The sequence below is a fragment of the Magallana gigas genome, chromosome 3, assembly GCF_963853765.1.
Source record: "Magallana gigas chromosome 3, xbMagGiga1.1, whole genome shotgun sequence".
In the NCBI taxonomy this organism is placed as follows: Eukaryota; Metazoa; Mollusca; class Bivalvia; order Ostreida; family Ostreidae; genus Magallana; species Magallana gigas.
The window spans coordinates 7,095,212-7,118,358 of NC_088855.1; the positions used below are offsets into that span (position 1 = coordinate 7,095,212).

The window sequence follows — 23,147 nt, forward strand, 5'->3', positions numbered from 1 at the left end:
TGCTTTCTATCATAATCAGTTAATTTCCTGCTGATTTGAGAAACTATTTCACGGTGTAGTGAGGTACCTTAACTTCAGCTGTTTTATTTCTTCAATAGAGTAGATTTAATCAACCATATATGTATCAAAAACATCTTTTTGTATTCTGATTTGAATGAATGACACATAAAAAAGAACTTTGCCTCACATTTTATTAACTTCAAACTTAACAATATAAACATGATGATAAAAAGATATTCAGTTGTAAAAACATTAACATGTACATGTATTAACATTAAAAACAAATCAATTGGCACATTATTAGAATGAACTTGAGTTCAGTCCTTTTGTAAAAGTCAGTATGAGATAAACACACACTCAGTGTCTATATATATATATATATATATAGTCCATTAATTAAGATTTTCTTCCTCTGAAAAATGACAAGAACCCAGCCATTCTTGAGTTGAGATCTGTTCGTTTTCGCTGTTTTTCAATGAAACGCCTTCGATCTGTGATGAATAACTTGGCCATTCTTTTCATCCAGCCTTCGGCATATCGGAGTATCAAGTAGCATTATTTCCTGGCTATTATGCTCGGGATCGCCCTTCAAAAAAAGCTAAAAACCTACCTGGAAGTGACATCACATACCGTATAAATAGTGCTTCCATTGTGATAAACACTCATATTTTTTCTGGCGACATCGGGACATGAGCCCTTGTCGGTTATATGGTTATTGCGGTGTTAATAAATTTTCTAAGACGTGGTCTTAGTTGCAAGGTTTGTAAAGCCTTTGAAAACGAATTAAATCTACCAATGACGAAGTCTTGGTTTGAAAGGATTGATAATCCGTGCATTTCGTTTTACACATGGTTCATGTGGTTTTACAACTCAAGTTGTACAATACACGTTGTGTATTTGTTGAATGCACGATAAGAACACGCTGTGTTCAGAATTTTGTCGTGAATATATTTTACCGCAAGTTTTACAGTACACGTTGTGTATTGGTTGATGGTAAGTTTATAAAACACGTTGTGTTCAGAACTTGGACTATATAAAAGATTTTACACCGCAAGTTGAATAATATACACGCTGTGTATATATTAAATAGTACAGTACAATTAGAACACGCTGTGTTCAGATTTTTCTTATGGTTTTATTGATCTCAATATCAGGGATATAAATGAGACAAGAGATTGAATTTCTCTTAACTGCTGACTGATACTGGAGATAATTGGTTTACGACCCACAATTTACAAAATGTAATGCTCATAGTAAAATGACCAAAGGTCTGAAGTTTGAACAAAATAACAGTCAGGTTAATAATACAACTGTACTAAATCATGTAGGTGAAAGAAGATGTCAATTTAGAACATCGGAACAGGCTGATGCAATACATTACATGAAATTAATGTTGGTTTATTGATCATGATAAAAAAAAGAAGTGTTTAAGGCATCAGTTTGCACATGGTTGAAATAAGTACAGATGATGATATCAGTAATATTATTTGGTGTCATAGAAGACCAAACAAGAAATTTCACTAATGAACAGGAATTTATTTTGCTTCTCAGAGCAATACATTGGCTGTGAAATGTTTTAATTCTGGGATGAGAAGCTTACGTATACGTATGTTTTCTATAACACATAATATATGGTGTTTTCAAGTTATTGTCACAGAAAAGATGATTGTCTACATTACATTTATTTATATTACATTGTACAGTCGAAGTTGTGCATGTTGTGAAGTTTGGAAGAAAGAAGCTTAAAATCTTGGAGAATCATGAATTTTTTGAAAGACGAACTGATTCATAAAATATTAGAGAATTAAATTGATAACTGTTTGTAATGGGTGCAAAAGACAATCCATGCAGTGTTTTGAATTGTATCAATTGTTTGTGCAGTTTTATTCAGATATAAAATTTAAAAGTGACAGTGAATGTTGAAAACATGAGTACCAGTATTGATTAAAAAATTTGAATGAAAGCCATATATATGTCTAAGTTAGTAATAGAGAGAAATCAAACAAACATTAGGATACTTGACTTGAAAAGTACTTTTAAAATAAGTACATGTACCGGTAATTAATGTACATGTATTCAGTCAAATAATTAATATGGTTTTACTATTTAATTGTTTTTTGCATCCATAATTATTACAAAAGTCATAAACCTGCACATCATTATTATGATTAATGAGGATGATATGAGGAACAAAGAACCAAACATTTATTGACTTAGATGATTTGATTTCAGACACCATACATGAATTTATTTTAAGCTAATTTAAATGAAGACTTCATGGAAACTAAGGCTTGATAAGTATTGTTATGACACTGTATGATATAAAGAAATGAAGTTGTTTGATACATTGCTGAAATCCTGAGATATAATACCAAAAGAAAAGGTTCAGAGTGAAAGAGGATCAATGTGGTCAGAATGAAAATCCAGAAATAATACAATGTTCACTATAACCCTCTTTGTTATAAAAATAAACATCAAAACTTATTACCAAAGTATGGTACATGCTCAATTAGATTGAAATGAAAGAGTACAGTATATATTAAAGAAAGAGACTATATGTGACCATCTTTTATTTCTATCTTAAGAATTTGGTGAATTAAACTTTTACCATATGTCAAGCAATTTTATACCAAGACAAATTGTCAATGGAGATCAGTTGTTTTACAACCTTCCTCTTTAAGGAAAAATCCAGTGATAAGGATTTTAAATGTAAAAATACGTACATTTGTAATAGAATATTGCAATGGAAGAGATATAATTGAATGGTAAATTGGCAATATACAGTTATAAGTTATTGAATAGAGTATTGAATATACGATATGAAACATGAGATTATGTTTGATTATATATTTAGAGACACTGAAATTTTATTTTTTGAGATTCTCTTTATACAAGATGGGTTACATGAGTAACTCTAATATGGAATTACGATACACTAGCTAGCACCATGTTTACAATGTTCATATTGAGAAAAAGCAAAGAACAAACTGATTTTCATACATTTATTATATACTTACCATATATGTATTAGTTGATGCATTGGAATGGTTTCCAGTATATGTGAATAATTATTGATTATCTCTTCAGAACTTATCATCAGAACTGAAGTCTTCATGAAAAGACAAATGTTGCATGTATTTACTTGCTAATGGTGTTTAGTATATATGATACTACAAATTTAAAACAGATTTTAGAACGTTTCTGGTACATATTATTCAGAATTTGAATCAGAATAGATTAGAAAATATTAACTTTACAGATATATGTGTTAAGACATTGTGTGAACACAAGGCTATGTAGTAGCTGCAACAGAAAATTAAAATGATGGGAAAAACTTTTTAATATTAAAGATGATTGAATTTCTTTTGCAAAAGATTGAGAAAGTTCTTTTTCTGTATTTTCTAATTGTGTCATATTGATTGAATATATGAATTAACAGGATTTATACTTTCGCTTATTTCATTTAATATGAAATTTGATAATAATAAGTTATTTCAAGATAGTGATTGTGTTTAATCATATCACTCGATCATATGGACAAAGATATTATAGTACAATATTTAATATTGAAGAAATGTTTACTCATATTTAGCTGCTGGCATATATGTAAATAATGTTACCATAGATATAACATATCTGATCATTCATAAATTCCAAGAACGATTACAGGGAACACATTTGTTCCTGTTTTATTTTTTGTCTCTTTGCCAGTGGGTGTATTGATGAAGACTAGGCGAATTACAATCCCCTACCTTGTCTCTCTATAAACAAAGCTTTGTCTGGGCAGGTTTTAATTGGGACAAAAATGTTTACAATCTAAGAAAATAACATGGGGCAAAAATAGTCCTGTTTACAGTTCTCAATTGTTGGTCTTATTGTGATTACATAAATATAGATATATTGACGACCAAAAAATGACATTACAAAGAACTTAATATTAGATTTCATATCTTGTCATAAATTGTTAATACACAAAAAATTAATGTCATACAATGTTCCCACTTTATAGGGAAAAGTTATATATACTCCATGAATATACATGTATATGTAAATAATAGATTGTTTATAATGATACATATATTAGATTTATGGAAAATGAAATATGAATTCCATATTCTTTAAGAGAAAACAGTACCTAGCTAGAGGTTAAAATCTTAACATAGGTCATTTATATTAACCTATTTCAAATTGAAGATATAATTATCAAATTTAGAAAAGATAGCAAGTTTTGAAATTAGTTTTCTTAAAACTAATTAATTCATGCAGAGTTTGGTTGTACAGTGTATTAATATATCAAAATGGATGTGTTATGAAAGATTAGCATTTTGATTTTTGAATAAATACCACATACCAGGAAAGTCATAGATATTGATTTAAGAATTTTCAATTAAGGTTCAAAGACATCAGACAAGATTATACCTGACATCCTTCTGTACACAAGTGAATACTATTGCTTTTACTGATAATATCTAAGTTTCAAAGAAAACTTAACTGATCCTAATATATAGCTATACAAGCTAGACAAAATAGGATATACATGTATATATAAATATGATTTTAGTTTATAAAAGAATGAGTGACATATAAGTAATAATGAAGAGTAAATATTTTTCTGATCAGAGGGTCATTGTACCTTAGTTATGTTGCAAAACTTAATCATGCATGAATATAATACCGGTACTTTATATTCAAGGAAGAAAACATTTGTTTTCTACATTACATTGGAAGCTAGAAGATCATACATTTAATTACATTATAGCTGTATTATATGTGTATTATAATGTACCCTATATATCAGACAGTAAAATCTGACATTTCAATGAATGCAATTCATTCTTCTTTCTATTAACATCTTACAGACAGAAAATTAGATAGTTTGGATTTTACAAACAATGTATTTTATTACGGTATATCACAGAGAAATGAAGCAGAATGGTTTTAAAACATTATTTTCTGAGAAAACATTAATCATGCAGCCACAATATGGACAATTATTATAGAAATTGGTGAGGAAAATAATGGGTACATTTGATGTGTTTTGTGGCTAAGATGATAAAGCAATTTTGTGTTTCCACATGATGAAACCAAAGTTGATTTATTAAAATGTAGTGATGTTTATTTAAATCATTGATTGAGAATCTTCTCTACTTGGAAGGATTTTTATTTATTGTCAAATACTTTGAAGATGCTACTTGATACTCCGATATGCCGAAGGCTGGATGAAAAGAATGTCCCCCTCATCCAAGCATTCCCCCGGATGTGATGGATGAGGGGCATTCTTGGAAGACAGCCTGAGGCTGAGGAGTATCAAGGTTCCCTCCCTGTATGGGTTTTGAGAATTGTTTATCCCACCTCAAATAAAAATACATATTTGACAATAAATCTGCTTTAAAATTATGAGTGTTTATCACAATGGAAGCACTATTTATACGGTATGTGATGTCACTTCCAGGTAGGTTTTTAGCTTTTTTTGAAGGGCGATCCCGAGCATAATAGCCAGGAAATAATGCTACTTGATACTCCTCAGCCTCAGGCTGTCTTCCAAGAATGCCCCTCATCCATCACATCCGGGGGAATGCTTGGATGAGGGGGACATTTTATCCCAGCTACTTCTCTCCACCAATACCTATTCAATGTAAGGATATTAATGATTAGTTAAAGCTCCTTATTCTAGAAACAGTGAATCTACTGTAAATGCACATATATTTGTTGGGTTTAAACTTCGTTGCTTTTTAATCCAAATAAAATTGAGTTGGGATTGAATTTCACCATATCTTGTTCTTTAAAATGTATCACGTATCAAGTCTGTATTTATGAATAACAGGTACATCAATTAAAAATTCGATTAAAAAGGATATTATATTAGAGTATATTCCATACTTTGTAAGGCCCCTCAGTTTGAGAAGTGGGGCGTTTAACCGGTAGCATGACAGCAGGCTTGGAGTCCACAGTGGCTGACATTTCCATTGGAGTAATAGATGACAGGTGTATGGAAACTTCTCCAGCAAAGTCGTCCGAGCCGATCTTGTCATGGTCCAAAACACTCAGCAATAAAACCGCTCCTCTCACAGACAAATACTCACGGGGGACGTTTGGGCTGAAAATGAAGCGATACAATCTACATTCAAAATTTTTGTTCTCCTTGATTTGGCTTTTGTATAAGTGTACAAGATCAAAATTGACTAAGTGAAGTATCGAGTGCAGTGAATGGCTTACAACTGGAAGGTGGTATTGAACACAGGGTTGAGGGTCTGTTCTATAATCTTAGTCTTCTGTGGCTTATTGTGGCCAAACATTGTCTTGGGATAAAGGGAGACGACCACATAAGGATCGCTCAGTCCGGAGTGGTCTAACCCAGGCAAGTCAGAGCCACGAATCACTGAAACAAGAAACATAACTTGTACCATCTCAACCAGCAAATTTAGCCTTGTATATTTCAAATTTCATTTACTTATTGAATACTTGAGTACTCTTTCTACACTTACTAACAGACAGTAATAGTTTTACCTTTGACAAATATTGTAACATTTCCTCTGGTTTCCTCAATATATGACAGTTTAACAGCAAGGTTTCCTAAAAACTCTGAGGGAGTCTCCTAGATAAAAAAGTAATTGAAATTAATACACATGTAAAACAAAACACAAGACAGAAGCAATGCATTCCTCTCTATTCTCTTAAGAAGTCATTCTTTTATTGACTATTTCATCAGCCAAGAAGCATACAATTTTCTTTCTCTATTAGGAATCACCGATTCTTACATTGACTATTTCGTCAGCCAGGCTGTGGAAGTACTCTAGCATCAGTTCCTCAGTACTTAGGGAGTTCATCTCTAGTCTGTCCTTTAATTTCTTGTACTCTTCTATTTGTATTTTATCTTCCTCCAAGCCATCTTTGGCAAAGAAGGAGGTCAGGGCTCTTAAAAACTGTTTAGAAGATAATGAGTTTTACAAACTTGTTTCAATCATTTTACCATAGTTAAAATACTTGTAGATATAAGATTTATACTGTCAGTGAGTATATTAGTCTAAGAGTATTTTTAATCTTTAAAAACTTACCTGTTTCATTTGACAATAATATTCTGGTCTTTCCTACAATACATGAAATAAGATTAAAATCGAATTTTTTTCCCAATATAATGCCATGTTTAAATAAATTTGTGTATATATCTACAGGACAGGTGAAAAACAAAGATAAATTATTGAAAGTTGATGGAAAATCATTATCGAAAGACCAACCAGAATCAAATAACTGGGAAACAAAAATGCTTTTTCCCATTAGAAAAAAATTATAAGGTATTTTTTAAGTTTGGTGTTTTATATGATATCAGAATAACCAAAATATCATTTAAGTAACTATTATATTAAGTGAAATCTACATATACTTCAGTGTACTTTGGGACTGACAATTAGATCCTCACCCCTACGAAGACTTGTTCCTCCATCAGATTACTGATGGTCTTCCACAGCTGGGCTGTGATGTGGGGATACATGCTGTCAAACAGCCTCTCCCTCAGGGTCCGCAGGTTGGTGGACAGGTACTGGAACAACTGGTCAATGGACTGCAAGAAGTAGGTCACATATACAGGTATTTTTCTTAACAAAGTCATGATTCCCTCAACCGGCCTTTATTGCTTCTAGAACTTTAGAATTCAAATTAGGTTACTAAATTTATAATAGTAGGTATTTCTCATAGCTTGCTTTAACTGGATTAATTACATTGCATGCATATAAATTATACATGTGAATTACGTAAGGATGGAAAGATAATTTGTTGTTAATTTCTGTCAAAGTCTTAGGATATGCATTATTGTCAAATGAACTTCATTGGCTTACAGAGGCTTTCTCTGGGGTTTTCTGGGTAAACAACTCCATGAATCGAGCCATGTCTATTTTCATCTTTTCCCCTATTTGAGTGATAAGTTGGGCACACTTCATCAATATTTCTTGCTGCGAGGACTGGATGAGGCGGGAGAGGGTGGAGATGGCCTTGTTTCCAATGTCGTCGTTCTCGTGTTTTGTGGACAGAAGCATACAAACGGATTCCCAGTCAAGCAGAACTGGAAGTTCCTTCAAATACTGTCTCACATGCTCAATGTTGTTTAGAGTTATGCAGAGCTGAAAATTGCAAGAAGTTCCACAATTCACTCATAGCTATAGATATTTTCATATAATAATTTGTACAATACCAAGTTTATATTTTTGTGTTTCATTTTATGATTCTAATTTTTCTAACCAGATAAACAATGTACTACCAGTAATAATAATTTAGAAAGAGATATGAAGGCTATGATAAATCTAAATCATTCAGTTCCTACCCTTTCCGTTATATCAAACTGTTTCTCTCCATTATCATAAAAGTTACTCTTTTCCATCATAGCATGAATTTTCTCTGTGTATATTCTGGTTCCATCACATATGAGCTAAAAAGAACAAAAACATATTATCTTTCATAGATATAATTGTGAATACAAAACTTTAAGGTGCCTCACTACACCTTGAAATATTTTCTCAAATCAGTAGAAAATTGCTTGATTTTGATAGAATGCATGATGGATAAGAAGTATATATGTCAAATAGGTGAAAAAATGTGCAATTTTAGATAAAAAATGAATTTTTCAAAAATTTCATTCAGTAAACATGAACAAAAGCCCCAGGTGGATTCGAACTCATGACCTGCAGTTCACAAGCCTGATACTTTAACCACTGAGCTATGACGGTATACATCTGAATCGATTAAACAAACAGTTTAACAAAACATGTAAATCACCATCTTGTGACGTAGTGTCTTAAAAAGTATAAGTCTCGGTGTAGTGAAGTACCTTAAATACAATGCACGTACTAGCTAGTGCCGAGGACTGAGCAGTTAAAACAAGATACACCAAGATAAATACTGATGTGCTCTGGTAGTCCAGATAAACAGTTTCCTGTTGCTATAGACAACAACTGGCATACTTACATCAGTAATTTTAATGATCCCCATCACCGCTGCATCAGGATCATGGTAGTCTATCTGTCTCCATTCTTCTGTTATCTGAAATGTCACAAAACATGCAGTTTATTTATATGAAATAGAATACACAAACTAATGGGAAGAAATGCACTGGGTTGTCTCCCTTTTGATTACCTGTGCAAAACAAGCTTTGACGTCCACAGAGGAGTTGGAGAATTTGACCAGACTGTGAGTCACAACAACCTGTCAGAAAAATATTTGTAAAAAATTAGTATCAACCTAGAAATTGAGGTAAACTCAAGAAATTGAAGGTACTAAGTGCAGGTGCTTACATCTTTGTCAATTTCCAGGGCCCTTTCTATGCGATTCAAGCACTCGGATCTAAACGTCTGTAACCAGAAAGCCAGCGCATCCAGAAACCAGTCCTGGTACTGCTGAATGGTCAGTCGAAACACATCTCTGAAACATTGACAAAAGCACTGATGAATTAGAAAGAATTGTCAGTTGAAACTCATCTCTGAACTGTTGACAAAGACAATAACCAATATAAGATAGAACTTGATGAGTAATGCCATCAGATGTACAGACACCAGTTAATAACAGACCTCCTACTGACATTATCCCTCACTATGCTGTAGAACTTCTTGGCAGCGAAGTACATCCTGAGAGCGAGTCGACTACTGTACGTGATGTTGACATTGTACTGGTGATATTTACGCTGGTACGCATCCAGTTCCTGACACAGCCCCCTCATCACTGAACTAATCTGTCACAGAGGAATGCGTACATCATTACAACAGTTGTAACTTGTGTGTTATTGATATTGGGACACCATTGTCTTTCATGGATGACATATATGGGATGAATTCTATTCTCAGATAACATCAGGTGCAGGTGCAATAAAACTTAGAAAAGCTCACTTTTGATCTCAGTGTAACTTTTCCAATCAAAAATCCTCTTGTAAATCTAAGAGACTGAGATTAAAAGTGAGCTTGTCTAAGTGTCATGGCCCCAAGGCCAGTTTTATAAAGACCTACCTTTTTCTCCACACAGAAGGAGACAATGCGGAAGTATCCTATGCCCAACGTGTTGTACAGGTTACTGACCACGCCCATAGGAAGGCAGTGGGAGGAGGCCAGGTTAGTCAGCTCCACCAGGGCGGTCATCCGTGGAATGACCGGGTCCTGGACCGCGTCGTGGTTAAAAATCAGCGATACCTTCTCACTGATCCAACGATCCGTGTCTTCCTACAGGTACATGCAGAAGAATTGTAATTAGAGTTTTTCCCCTTGGACTGTACAATCTTATATCAATTGTACATGGTACATGAAGAAGAATTGTAACGAGAGTTGTTCTCCTTTGACAGGTGAATTTTATGATTGTTGTGATATGTACCATATGAAATTTATTATTATGTGGGTTATTGTCTTATATACATGGACAAGTATATTACCAGTAATTGTTGTGACAAGTATGTACTGTATTGAAAGGAGAGTTATTCCCCTTGGACAGCAATTTTCATCTTGGACAGTAGAATTTTATATCAATATTTGTGATATATAAGAAAGTACCTGTAGCTTCAAGAGGATTTTCTGGCTGAGAGGACTGTGGGGAGAGGACTTGGGGTCCCAGAGATCCAGCTCCAGTAACAGAATACTGACACTGTAGAGAGACAAAGCACACACTTAGTGAAAAAAACCAATCTGTGCTGATAAATCAAATTGATTTATAGTTACATGCATAAGAGGTTACCTAAACTTTTGTTTTAAGGCATTTATATTGTCCAGGTATGGAGGAAATAGCTCCAGGTTGCTGTCCAGGTGCTTAGACAATGTGCATATGTAACCACTCGCAGCTCGTCTGTACATCATTATCTGTAATAGCAACAGTCTCCCATCAACTCCAGCTTAAGATTTTGTGTAAAAATTGAAAGTATATGTACAGCTTATTGAATTTGATGCAAGATGTGACAGCCTACCTCGGCGTCTGTGAGAGGCATCTTCTGGGAGCAATGGGACAGGTCAAACTGTTTGGAGGCCCAGATCATCTGGAGTTCCTGTATCGCAGCCTGCAGGGCCTGGTCCACTGTCGTGATGTCATCATGGCTGTTGCACCATTCAAGTAGCACCACAATATGTCTGAAAGAAGCAACATACCACAAGGTCTCAGAGTAGCCATTGATTATATTTAAACTTTACAGTCAAAAATGAAGAAACAAAGTAAGTTACTTTTTATAGTAATAATATTAACCTTCAAAGAATAAAACTTTCACTTTTTTAAATTTCATAAAAATATTTTGATCTAGAAATAATTGTAATTGTAAATACATTTTGACAATTGAAAAGAAATTGTGTTTCTAAATCATATAATTAACAGACTTGGGATACTTACATCAAAATTTGGGATAACTTTGAGATTCCAAAGGACTGGGCGAACAAATCCAGAATCCTGATGTCCTGTACGCTGAGATGTGGGTCTAGTGAACTGTTGGGCTTTTGAATCAAATATAATAACATAATGTATTCATTGCTTTACAAGCAAGCATTTTGAACTGCTGTTAAAAATTTATTACAGCTTAAGCCTACCTCTCGAACCTTCACCGCTTGTTTGTAAAACTGTTCGGCTGCCTGATAATAATCCTCCACAGAGAAGAGCTGACCCCCGGTCACTGAACTCTACACATACACAAAAATATATCTACATGCAGATGATTCAAAAATACTATTAAATTTGATTGATAAATTACCATGGCTTTGGGCATGTTGTTTTCAACAAGAATCAATAGTAAATACCTGTTGATGAGACAAGTGAAGTTTGATGCGACATTTTCCACATGGAAGTTTGCTTCCCTTTGAGGAGGGGCTAGAAATATCCCACCACCAATCACAGCCCTGGGCAGGAATTTCCTGTAAAAGATATGCACCAATCAATGAGTATCTTTCAATTTGAATATCAACCATCTGAGAGCTCCATTGTTTAATGGTGATACTTACTCTGACTGGAATGACAACCTTGCCAAATAAGTGATGGTCCCATTTCTCATGGTCATGCACATGAAGAACATTTCTCAACAAGCTGAAAAGGTAAAAAATAGCCAGTTAAGAGTACTGTAGATTCCTTATTTTATGCGAGTACTAAACTCCGCAATTCAACGGTTTTGCATTAAATAGCTAGAGTATAAAATCGTGAACGCTGAATTATTTTTATAGTTCAAAATAGTTTACATCTGTCAAAAATATAAAAGCAAGATTTTACAATCAGCGAGATGTGCTTCTCGTGATTTTACGCAGATATTACTTCCTTGCCTTTAATTAGGAATTTACAGTCCTGTTAGATTGATGTATGGAAGGTATTTGATCAATAGGTCTGGGGTTAACAAGTAAAGGTCAATGTGGTTTAACAGAGAGAACCAATTGAGGTTCTTGGGATCAGTGAAGAAATCCTGGTTTATACATGTATCATTACTGAACTTTTGAAGTCACAAGAAGGTTAAAACCAGGAAGTTATTCTGATATGAGAATTGCTGTTGACTCTTTGATTAATCTTATCTGGTTTCTCTCAAATTGTTTACAATCAAATAGATATTTATCTGGAAAGTCTAGATTTGTTCATAGATGCTAAACACTAGTCTGCTTAAATGATGTATGCTGATGCCATATCTTTCTCAAATTTTGTTTGTTCACATGTTTTTTCCGGTATTTACAGTGTAGTCATTTTTTTAAGGAATATTGATGCTAGTGTACATTAAAGAGAGCCTCTACATTAAAGAGAGATCATCATGTATTTGAGCATAGAAATTCAAGTAGTCCATATAAGTTACATGTATATTTAACTGAGACCAAAAGGCAATGAAAAAAACCAAGTCTCTCCTTCTATTCTCCTTATATCGAAGTCTTGCCATATACATTATACAATTGTACTTATTGAAGGTACATGCCTTCAGATGGAGAGGAGTACCAAAAGCTAGGAGATAGTCATTGATACATCCTTGATGATGGAGGGAGAAAGTTTTTTTCTTGTCATTCTCCATATTTAAGATTATTTAACATTGATGGATTGATACAAGCAGACACTGACCTGGGCAGGAGATGATGTTTGTCTGGCTGGGGTTTCTCGGCTCCATTTTCTTGCTCTTGGTTAAAAATGTACAATTGGATCTCATCTGTCAGAAAGTCTTCTACTGGCCTATATGATAAAAAGGAACTTAAAAAGTTTCAAATTCAGGATTATTAAAATATTTACTTGACTTGACAATTAGATTTGATTCTATGATATCAAGAGTAAATTTGTTCAGATGGTATACTACTTGGTAGATTGGCAAAATAATATCCTTGAAGTTGCTTATAAAATTTTATTTACAGTATCTTAATAGATTTTTTATATCAAAGTTTCTTGTCTGTTCTTAAATATGTACATTATCAACAATCTTCGTTAAAACCTTTACAAATTATTTATTAATTATAGCATGCAGCATTTACAATTATCTTTAAGCTGTAAATTTAAGGTACATGTACTTACAGCTCAAACTCCTCATTCCACTGAGGTTCTGAGGTGTGCTTGGCTGTGTTTGTCCTCAGTACCTCCTCTGTATCAGTCGTGTGTATCACAGGGAGGGTGGAGGAAGAGTTCTTCTTCAGTTTAGGCGATGATCTCGGTGATGTTTTGGGTGATGACTTTGGTGAATATGAGGAGTGTCTTTTCAATGGGTGGTAGATGTCCAAGAGACAATATGGATTACAGTTTTCTGCCAAATAATATATTATAGATGTAACCAATTACCAGTAGTAAGTTAGTATATTACACTTTAATACTGGTACATGTATGTTTATGGTTTGTTTAGATTTTTCAATAAATCCCATGTTCTGGAGGTACCTTCTGAGTCGGTCTTGAGCCCTTTGGCCTCTAGAACGGTAATGTTTGCTTGTAAAGCCAGGGGTCTGTGAAACATTTCTTGCCTTATGTAAAACTCTTGCTCCTCTTGGTTCACTTCAAATACCTGAAAATTCATGCATTGGATTTGTAGTTGAACCTGTATTCTCAAAATGATCTCAAGTCAAACTGGTTCAAATGACATACTTAAGGTCTTCTCAAAACACGGAGATACAGTAGTCCAACAAGCGACCCAATTAAACGCTACAAAAGCATTTGCCTTTTAACTTTAAATAGGAGTTCTAGAGAGGAGGGGAAATCTCTAAAGATTTTAAACTGTGAAGAATTAAGGCAATCTAATTAAAATTAGAACTTCCATCCGCTCCCCGGTTTTCGATATGTTGCGACATATCCAAAACCGAGGGGCGGATGGAAGTTCTAATTTTAATTAGATTGGAATAAGGGTAGATATATTAAACTCTCTTGGTAAATTCTTACAAAAGGCATTGCCTTAATTTGTATTTAATTTCCTAGTCAAATATTGGTTTTTAACTTTTCAATCATATGATAAACTATTTCAGATTTGTATGTACATTTGTATTTTGTCATATTTATGTATGGTATTTAACATAAATATTTATGCAGAAGACATTGTATTGAGTATATAGAAACATACATATAGTCATATACATGTATATACTAATTAAATGTTCATGTCTGTCCTAGCTCTTTCAGTCATCCAACTCTTTCCCTCTTGTATACCGTGGTTTCATTAATATTCAAGGGTATCAATTTTCGTGGATAAAGTGAAAATCACAATTTCAAGGATACGTTAATTCGTGGTCAATGACCCTATCAATACAAAATGTTAATAGAAATTGCACTTCAATGAACTCAATAACGAAATCCACGAAAATTGGTATTCAACGAATATTGATGAAACCACAGTATATGTTTATTGAATGTTTTATGTACATTGGATGTTGTATGTACAATCTTCATGTTGCCCCTTGAGGGCCCGGAATTGGTAAATAAAGAAATTGAAATTGAATTGCTCTGTCTTTGCATACAGATGTGCCAGACAGTGATAATGATGCAACAATTTGCTGACGTCTGAAAAGAGCAGCTGCCATGAATTCACTTATTCATAACCCAAATTTCAATAATGAATACATATGGTTTAAAACCGACCATTCATAAACTACGTGACATGCGTGCAATGCATCAAACAAAACAAAAATTAGAAGTTGCGAAATACATGTACCCTTACAGATTTCACAATTCAATCCATTGAATCGTCACATGCTCGAGACTTTGGTGAACTTTCATTTAAAAACTTACAACAACATGACAGCCTCATGCAATTAACAGTTTACATTAAGATATTAATTTCTAAAATAGAACCTGAATCATCACCTATTAAGAGTGTACGAACTAAACTATAAATGTCAACACTAAGTTCAAAGTCTGTAAACTTTCATCTAAAAATGCCAAGTCTACCCTCTAATTACACATAATCTCAGGCTTACTACATAATCACAAACCATGAGAAACTTTAAATTCAAACAGAAACTCGACACTGATGAGAAATCAGAAACTTGTGTTTGTTTTCAATTTTCTTTAAATTTCAGCTATGTTAGAAAAATAACCTAGTGCATCATATCAGCAAAATACTAATGTCTTATGGTCTGTTACTCTTATATAAATGAGAACTTGCCAACATGCCATTGATCATACAATTTTACGTACATGAATTTGCAGTTGAATAGAGACATAAACAACAGCACTAGACCAAATCATTTCCTGATTTTTATTTTTAATATTTAGCCAATCGGAAAATCTCCATTTTGGATATCACAACAAATAAACACATTCAGTCATCATTTATTTATATGGTTATGACGTCAGGCATTTATGTATAAGACATTTTTTTAATTTTTATCATCTTTAGATTTGATATGATCTTAATATTTTGAATGTCAAAGTTGTAAACATATGGCAACAATTCTCCAATCATGACACATCATAAAAACAAAGAAAACATTTAAAGCAAATAATAAAAACACCAAAGCAGCCATGGGCAAAACTCAGTAATCTGACACTAGGTCATTTAAGAGTAACAATTATGTTTATCTTTAAAATTGATGGTCTGATCAAGAGGCAATCATGATGCTAAAACTCACACATCTCTGAAAAGTAGATGAGACTAAGAAATCAAGTTCACTACCATGACTTCGAATTGAGTTGGACTCAATGTTTTAAGTCTATCAAGTTGGCATTGCTGTTATAAGTTTATCAAGTTGAACTTACTGTTTTGAGCCTATCAATCAGGTCGCCAGGGCGGAGTCCAGTAGTAACATCTGGATTTCCCAGTGGATGAAGCAGGCAGCGGAGTATTCCACAGTACACATTTTCATTCTACAAATAAAGCTAAAATATTAGAAACCAAAAATCACAGAGACTCACTCAAACCTTAATATTTTTTCAAATGCTGATAAATCCATCATTGTAGCTTCATTTTCAAAAAACTTGTCCAAGATGGCTCATTCAAATAAAATCGGATTGCATCATTCAGAAGTGAGCCTTATTGGATGTGAACCTCTATGTCAGCCGGAGATAAACTCCCCGCTGAGGAGCTTCTGTCCCTCTCAAAGTCAAAATCCACACTCGACTCGTCTGAAGCTCGCCGGCTGTGGTGCTTTTTCCAACGTTTCTTCGAGAACCTTCTCTTTAGTCTAGATAAGAGTCCTGTTTGTGAGGCAGTGGTCAGAGAATTCCCTGGGGAGGGGGGCAGACTGTAACATTGGGGGAGGGTCAGGGAGTCTGTCCTTAAATACTCCAGGGAGTCCGTGGGCAAGCTGTTGGATTTCTTCATTCTGTCCTACTCTTTAATACTCATTGTACAATATTTAGTGTTTTCCCCTCAACACATTCCTTTTCAAGTACTCAGGGCGTATGCATGTATCTCTGTCAAATGGATATACAGGTGCTGGTACGTGGAACACTAAATCATTGCAATAAATCTACCCAGCATTCCTCTCTGATTAAGAAGTGTTTGTTTAAGGATCTGCAAGATTTCCGATCATACCTCAGTATCTATACCTTTAGAGGGGTTTCACCTGTAAGCCAGTAAAATCCAAGGTGTTCCTCATGAATTACACATTAATTCAAAAATATGGGGTATTTAGGTATGTGAGGAGGATATCCTCTCAGAAGTGCCTTTTAACAGTTACGGAAATAAAACATACATTACATCAAAACAAATACATAATGGAACTTAATATTGCTGTGTTTGATAACCGATTTATTGAAGCCCATGTTATTTAATGCCATATTAATTATTTCCACTTATTTTTTTCAAAGTGATTTTCTTTATCACTTCAATTAACTTAAAATTAAAATGCACTTAGAGTTATGGAGGAGCAAATTCTGCTAAAAATTAAGACCTTTTTGATTTTATATTGAAGTAAGATAGCTAGTTTGAAGAAATTTCAAGTTTGTCTCTGCCATATCACTACCTTGTGTTCAGAGAGGGACCACAATGAGGGAGGGGGTTAATACTTCATTGAACATATAGAAAACAATCTTCTAATATTGTAGAAATTATTTCTTGTATGAAGAAATTTTAAGTTTTAATATATAACACAACATCTGTAAGAGAAAGGTCCAGCAGAGTGTGTGTGTGTGTGTGTGTGTGTGTGTATGTGTGTGTTCATGGGTTACAGATAGTTGACGTAAAAAGTTCATTAAATTAGAATATAAATATCAAGTTAACTCATATCAACATTTAAAAAATCGATCATATTTTGAATTTGAAGTATTCATCACATTAAAGCTCAGCGTATTCCCTACCATTTTAATGTATGTGTATCTCCATCTTTCGCTTACGAGTACATAGCATTGAACAAAAGGGACTCCAGACACGTAGCATCGGGAGGGGGGGGGGGGGGAGGGGGCCTGCCCCCCTTACCTTTCTTCGGAGCAACCATTTTTCTTCAATTTACATATTTAAAAAATTTGAATTATCATGGAGTCGCCCCCCCCCCTTTTTTTGGGGTCAAGATTTTTTGGATGAGTCTGCCCCCCCCCCCCACTTTCAAAAACGATGCTACGTGCCTGGGTGGGTTGGAGGGGGGGGGGAGAAAGACGTGTTTATGGCCTCTCCACCCTTAAAAAATATCAACCATTTCCCGATAATGGCGAAAGAATAATAAACGTGCAAGCCAAATGACCCCTCGACATAGAAAGAAAACAAAACGATGCGACCTGCCTGGCTTAAACTACACGGGTGCAGTTGAACTCATTTTTCATATCTGATTTGTCATCCGTAACTGTAAGTGTTTCATTCAGTGTGGGCGTTTTCATTTATTTAATTCCTAAAATGGTGTTTTTCTTTTCGTCAGTATTAAGTGCACTTTTTATGTTCCGTTTATATGAATCCAGAAATATCTTTCCATCTCTACGCACCCCAAAAATGGTTTGATGGCATCTTCGAGTTTCTGTATTTCGGTTAATCAATTCATTCTTTTTATTGAAATCCAATTTGAAACAAACATTGTTCATCGTACACTCTTTACAATATCTTATATTTCTTATGGGAAAAAAAACCGCGCAGTTGTGGGTGGGGGTTGTTTGGGTTTTTCAACAGTGACTAAGATACCGATTCTGTCAACATCTGACCATAATCTACAATACTGTCCTTTCTGATATATTTCATTTTATCAAATAAAATATACAACATGACTACTTTGTATCAAATAAAATATACAACATGACTACTTTGTATCAAATAAAATATACAACATGACTACTTTGTGGTCATGTTGTATATTTTATTTGATAAAATGAAAAAAAATACCGTTAAAAAGAGAACAAATAATATACCTCTTCTCTATTTCTGTTGACTTTTCTTAAAGAAGTCAGTTAGGTAATTAACTAATTGTATTATCATTATCTTCTGCAGAAGCCAGGTCAATCTCCTTTAGTTTATTCCAAGAGTCTTAAAATGAGTACACCTATAAACATAAAATCTGGTTGGCCTAACAATCAAGTTGGGATCGTCCCAAAACAGGTACATTTCTGTCAAATGTTTTTTTTTTATTTGTGAACTACAACCTAAAACTTTCAAACTGAAATGTTTTCACTGCTTTGACGGCAAACTAATTTTTGATTCAATCCAAGACAGCCACTATGTATACGTTTATTGAATTACAAAATAACAGTATGTCTACAGGTCTATTCTGTAACGTTATAGAAGTGAGGTTCAAAACGTGCTCACTCAGTCGTTCAGTAATCCATCCATCCCATCAAATAAGTAACACACTGTCTCAGTGGTTTGATGTTGGCCGTAGTACCGCCCTTTACAAAATTTTAGATTCGTCAGAGTCCAAATTTGTATTCATGCTGTATATCTTATTTGATAGAATATATTGTATCGGATAGGACAGTGCAACTGCACGTGCACATAGTCCAAAGCAAAATATCGCAATGTTAAAAAAGGACAATATAGTATACTGGTAATTATAGTATAATCAAAATATATTGTAATTTATCGACATGAGCAAATTAATTTTGCTGAACAATTTCCTTGTGATACGCTTGTATGAACGCTACTGTCTGGTGTTTAACATATAAATAAATGCAGAGATAGATCTTATAAATAGATAGACTGCTTATCCAATATGTGATGTTGTAAAATTTAAAAATGGCACTGGGGACTTGATCAACATAAATCATTTGCGTTTAGTCATATCCTATATATATTCAGCTAAAAATGCGATAAACGAAAATATGAGAGAGAGAGAGAGAGAGAGAGAGAGAGAGAGAGAGAGAGAGAGAGAGATTACCACTGGATGCTGTGGGTAGCATACATCGCCGCTGGGTTTCGGGACATGGATTATGAAGTTATCACGTTTTGCCGAATGGGTGTTGGTACAAGAGACGGAACATCGTCGCCCACCGATTTTCTTTCGACCAAAGAATGCTGCTGCAATGTTCTTCTTTCTACTTCGACTACTTGTCGTCTGCGGTTCCACGTCTATGACGTCACTATCACTTTGAGAACGTAATTTGCTGTTACGCGTACAGTCTTTCTCGGAGGGTACTTTTAAGAACACGCTTGAATCTAGACTGATGCTGTTTGAAACAAATGGGTGTCCTTCCTTATCGGTGCCCCTGTATACCGAGCTCCCCATTTCAACGCTGCGCGTGCCTCTCAGGCGTTGCATGTTCGAATCGTGTACTCGTTCATCGTCTGTCTTGGAGACTGTGAACTTTCCTGGGACACTCAGAAATCGCGTCCTAGTACACATACCGCTGCGATATTTTGTGGTGTTTTTCATTATGATTTTACCAATTCGTTCCAGATTTTTAAAGGTTGCCTTTAATTTTATTCATGGCCCAGAAAACACATTTTGAAAAATAATAAAATCTTTTCTGACTCAAAAGAACGTTGAAACATAGACGCAACACTACCTGTGTTTGCTTTCCAAGCTTTTAATAAAGTGTAGTATTTAAATGTGAGAATGAATCCTTATTTATTAGATCTGTGCATATGTACGCTAAATGCGATAGTGACGTAGAAAAGAGAGGTGTGTCTGAGATCACTAACTAAATTAGCAATATTGTCATATGTTCGTTCTGCGTCCTATATCACTGTTTTTGAATATTTAAATGCAAAATAGATTTTATTCTTATGTATCGGAGGTGATCTATGGTTATCCTTGGTTTCAAAACTTTCTTTTAACCTAAATAACACTTTGATGTGCAGAAATTTAATTGCTGTTTACACAGTTATAGTACACAAACATCGTCTATTAAAATTTTAAAAGTACATATATATGAAAACAACCGGAGATGAATTGTCATCGTAGGAAGCATACACTGTGGTCTTTATTCTTTGAGATGAATTGTCATCGTAGGAAGCATAAACTGTGGTCTTTATTCTTTGAGATGAATTGTCATCGTAGGAAGCATAAACTGTGGTCTTTATTCTTTGAGATGAATTGTCATCGTAGGAAGCATAAACTGTGGTCTTTATTCTTTGAGATGAATTGTCATCGTAGGAAGCATAAACTGTGGTCTTTATTCTTTGAGATGAATTGTCATCGTAGGAAGCATAAACTGTGGTCTTTATTCTTTGAGATGAATTGTCATCGTAGGAAGCATAAACTGTGGTCTTTATTCTTTGAGATGAATTGTCATCGTAGGAAGCATAAACTGTGGTCTTTATTCTTTGAGATGAATTGTCATCGTAGGAAGCATAGACTGTGGTCTTTATTCTTTGAGATGAATTGTCATCGTAGGAAGCATAAACTGTGGTCTTTATTCTTTGAGATGAATTGTCATCTTAGGAAGCATAAACTGTGGTCTTTATTCTTGGAGCAGCAATTTTTCGTGGGTTTCATTTTTGAGCGCATCCATGAAATCAAATGGTCAAACGCAGTTAGAAACTTAGCAGTATTTTTAATGGGCAGGGCCACTGTCCTGGTATTTACGTTTTGCATTTTCATAATATCGGTACACTTTATTCAATTTACATGAGAGAGAGAGAGAGAGAGAGAGAGAGAGAGAGAGAGAGAGAGAGAGAGAGAGAAAGAGAGTGTGTGTGTGTGTGTGTGTTTGTTGCAGGAGGCCGTCAATGTATTTTGAATAGAGAGTCTAGGTCAGCATAGTTTGAGAAAGGTGTTTTTTTGGTCAAATTAGGAAACTTTTGGTGAACATTTTAATCATCAACCACCCCCACACACACACACGTTAGCGAAAATGAGACTAAAATCAAAATAAAATATCAAGTTCAAAACCATGACCCTACTATAGCTTCTAAACTGGGATTCAGTAAATGTAAATTGGGAGCGTTTGCTCAATTTCCAGTTGTAAATTAAATTCAGGGATATTGACACACAGCTTTGTTAGGTATGCGTGATACTTAAATGTCTGAAATTGGGTTACAAAAGCATATGTAATAAGAATGTAACCTTTGTTTTTCCTTTTAAATAAATAGTACCAAAAGTACACTTCCTTATAAATAAACAAAAATAAAGTTAAAGAAGCAAGCACTCTTTTAACATAGCTCATTATGCAACATCAAACAGAAATTTTGTAATGCACATTTTTTAGTTACTTTTATGCACCCATGCAGCCAAGGACGTTTTATATTGCACAATACTGCATTGCCAATACGTGCACTAATACGACGACACAAAGCTATCTGAGACTCACCCCCGCGGCGTATAAGGCCCTGAGTCGGGGCCCAGGGAGGAACAGACCCTCACAGGTCATGATCTCAACACGCAGAACTCCGCCGGCTTGCCAAGGGCAACAGTCGATTGGTGTATGGAATTGCCGCGCAGTAATCGCTCGTTTCGTTATTAATGCCACAAAATGATGATGTGACCGGCTACAGTAAAATTGTTATAAATGAGAGCTTTGTGTACCTGACCTATACGTTTATTTGATATGTTCAACCAACCGAATTTTATATGGGTTTTGTATAACCAACGTTTTTTTTACCCTACAAATTGAACCCTTTAAAACATGCATATATGTAGGGAGCCAACTTGCAATCAAAGGTTGTATAATACTAAGGGTGTAACTGCGTTTCCACAGAGTTCTACTTGACGATTTACTGCGCTCTCGCTGCATGAGTATCCGCCAAGCGTTCATGACGTACTAATAATTTTTGCCTCGCGTTCTCGGCGTGCTATGCGCGCTGACTGCACAAGACGTTCTTTACAAACAAGAATTCTGAACTTTATTACTATTAAATAAATGATAAATACATTGTATTTGTTTGTTTTAATGAAATAAGGTACATTGCAACTGTAAACGCTATTAATGGACGCCAAAGAAACGCCAAGAAAGTGCGACGAACGCAGCAACGTACAGCTCTTTAGGTCGCTGTGTGGATTTAGAACAACGAAAAACAAAACGTTCAAATGCTGTGGTGCGCAGTGAGAGCGCGATAGAGACGCAATGACATCACAATTGACTCCGAGAGGTCTCTACATGCAAGAGCGATCTACTTACCACTGCGTCTATCCTGCGATTATGTGTGCGCCAATGGAGCTCTCGCTCTTGGTTACATAAGGTTTATTTTTATTCAGATCTAGACCAACTAGAAGAATAACAAAAACAAAGTCCAGATTTTTATGTAAATTGCAGGCGTTTAATAATTAGTACTAAAAGGTCATATATATATATATATATATATATATATATATATATATATATATATATATATATATATATATATATATATATATATATATATATCGATCTATGCTATAATTGCATACTTTTACGCCTGAAACACGTAAGTCTGGACTCCA

At 34.5% G+C, this 23,147-nt stretch overlaps 1 protein-coding gene and 1 long non-coding RNA gene across 6 annotated transcripts; one reads left to right on the top strand and one right to left on the bottom strand.

The window, feature by feature from the left end:
* Nucleotides 1–177: 177 nt before the first annotated feature.
* Nucleotides 178–22,582, bottom strand: LOC105319311 (protein unc-13 homolog D). Of its 5 annotated transcripts, none has more exons than XM_066078284.1 (27): nt 22,039–22,582; nt 16,129–16,236; nt 13,822–13,945; nt 13,468–13,693; nt 13,027–13,134; nt 11,943–12,024; nt 11,742–11,855; nt 11,535–11,624; nt 11,341–11,441; nt 10,928–11,087; nt 10,702–10,823; nt 10,521–10,611; nt 9,987–10,196; nt 9,555–9,715; nt 9,282–9,408; nt 9,124–9,192; nt 8,956–9,030; nt 8,315–8,419; nt 7,833–8,114; nt 7,418–7,558; nt 7,056–7,088; nt 6,759–6,923; nt 6,508–6,595; nt 6,217–6,379; nt 5,881–6,097; nt 5,594–5,626; nt 178–510 (listed from the first exon to the last, which is right to left on the bottom strand). In XM_066078284.1, exons 1-27 carry the CDS (start codon nt 22,096–22,098, stop codon nt 397–399), a joined length of 3,369 nt encoding a protein of 1,122 aa, XP_065934356.1. In that variant the 5' UTR covers nt 22,099–22,582; the 3' UTR covers nt 178–396. The 5 variants fall into 5 exon arrangements, with proteins under 5 accessions (XP_065934356.1, XP_065934353.1, XP_065934355.1 ...); XM_066078281.1 differs by lacking the exon at nt 22,039–22,582 and adding an exon at nt 19,665–20,702; XM_066078283.1 differs by lacking the exon at nt 22,039–22,582 and adding an exon at nt 16,418–17,705.
* LOC136273583 (uncharacterized) lies at nt 7,049–11,495 on the top strand. Its single transcript, XR_010711753.1, has 3 exons — nt 7,049–7,292; nt 7,387–11,168; nt 11,326–11,495. It is a non-coding gene; the product is annotated as an uncharacterized lncRNA (long non-coding RNA).
* Nucleotides 22,583–23,147: the final 565 nt, after the last annotated feature.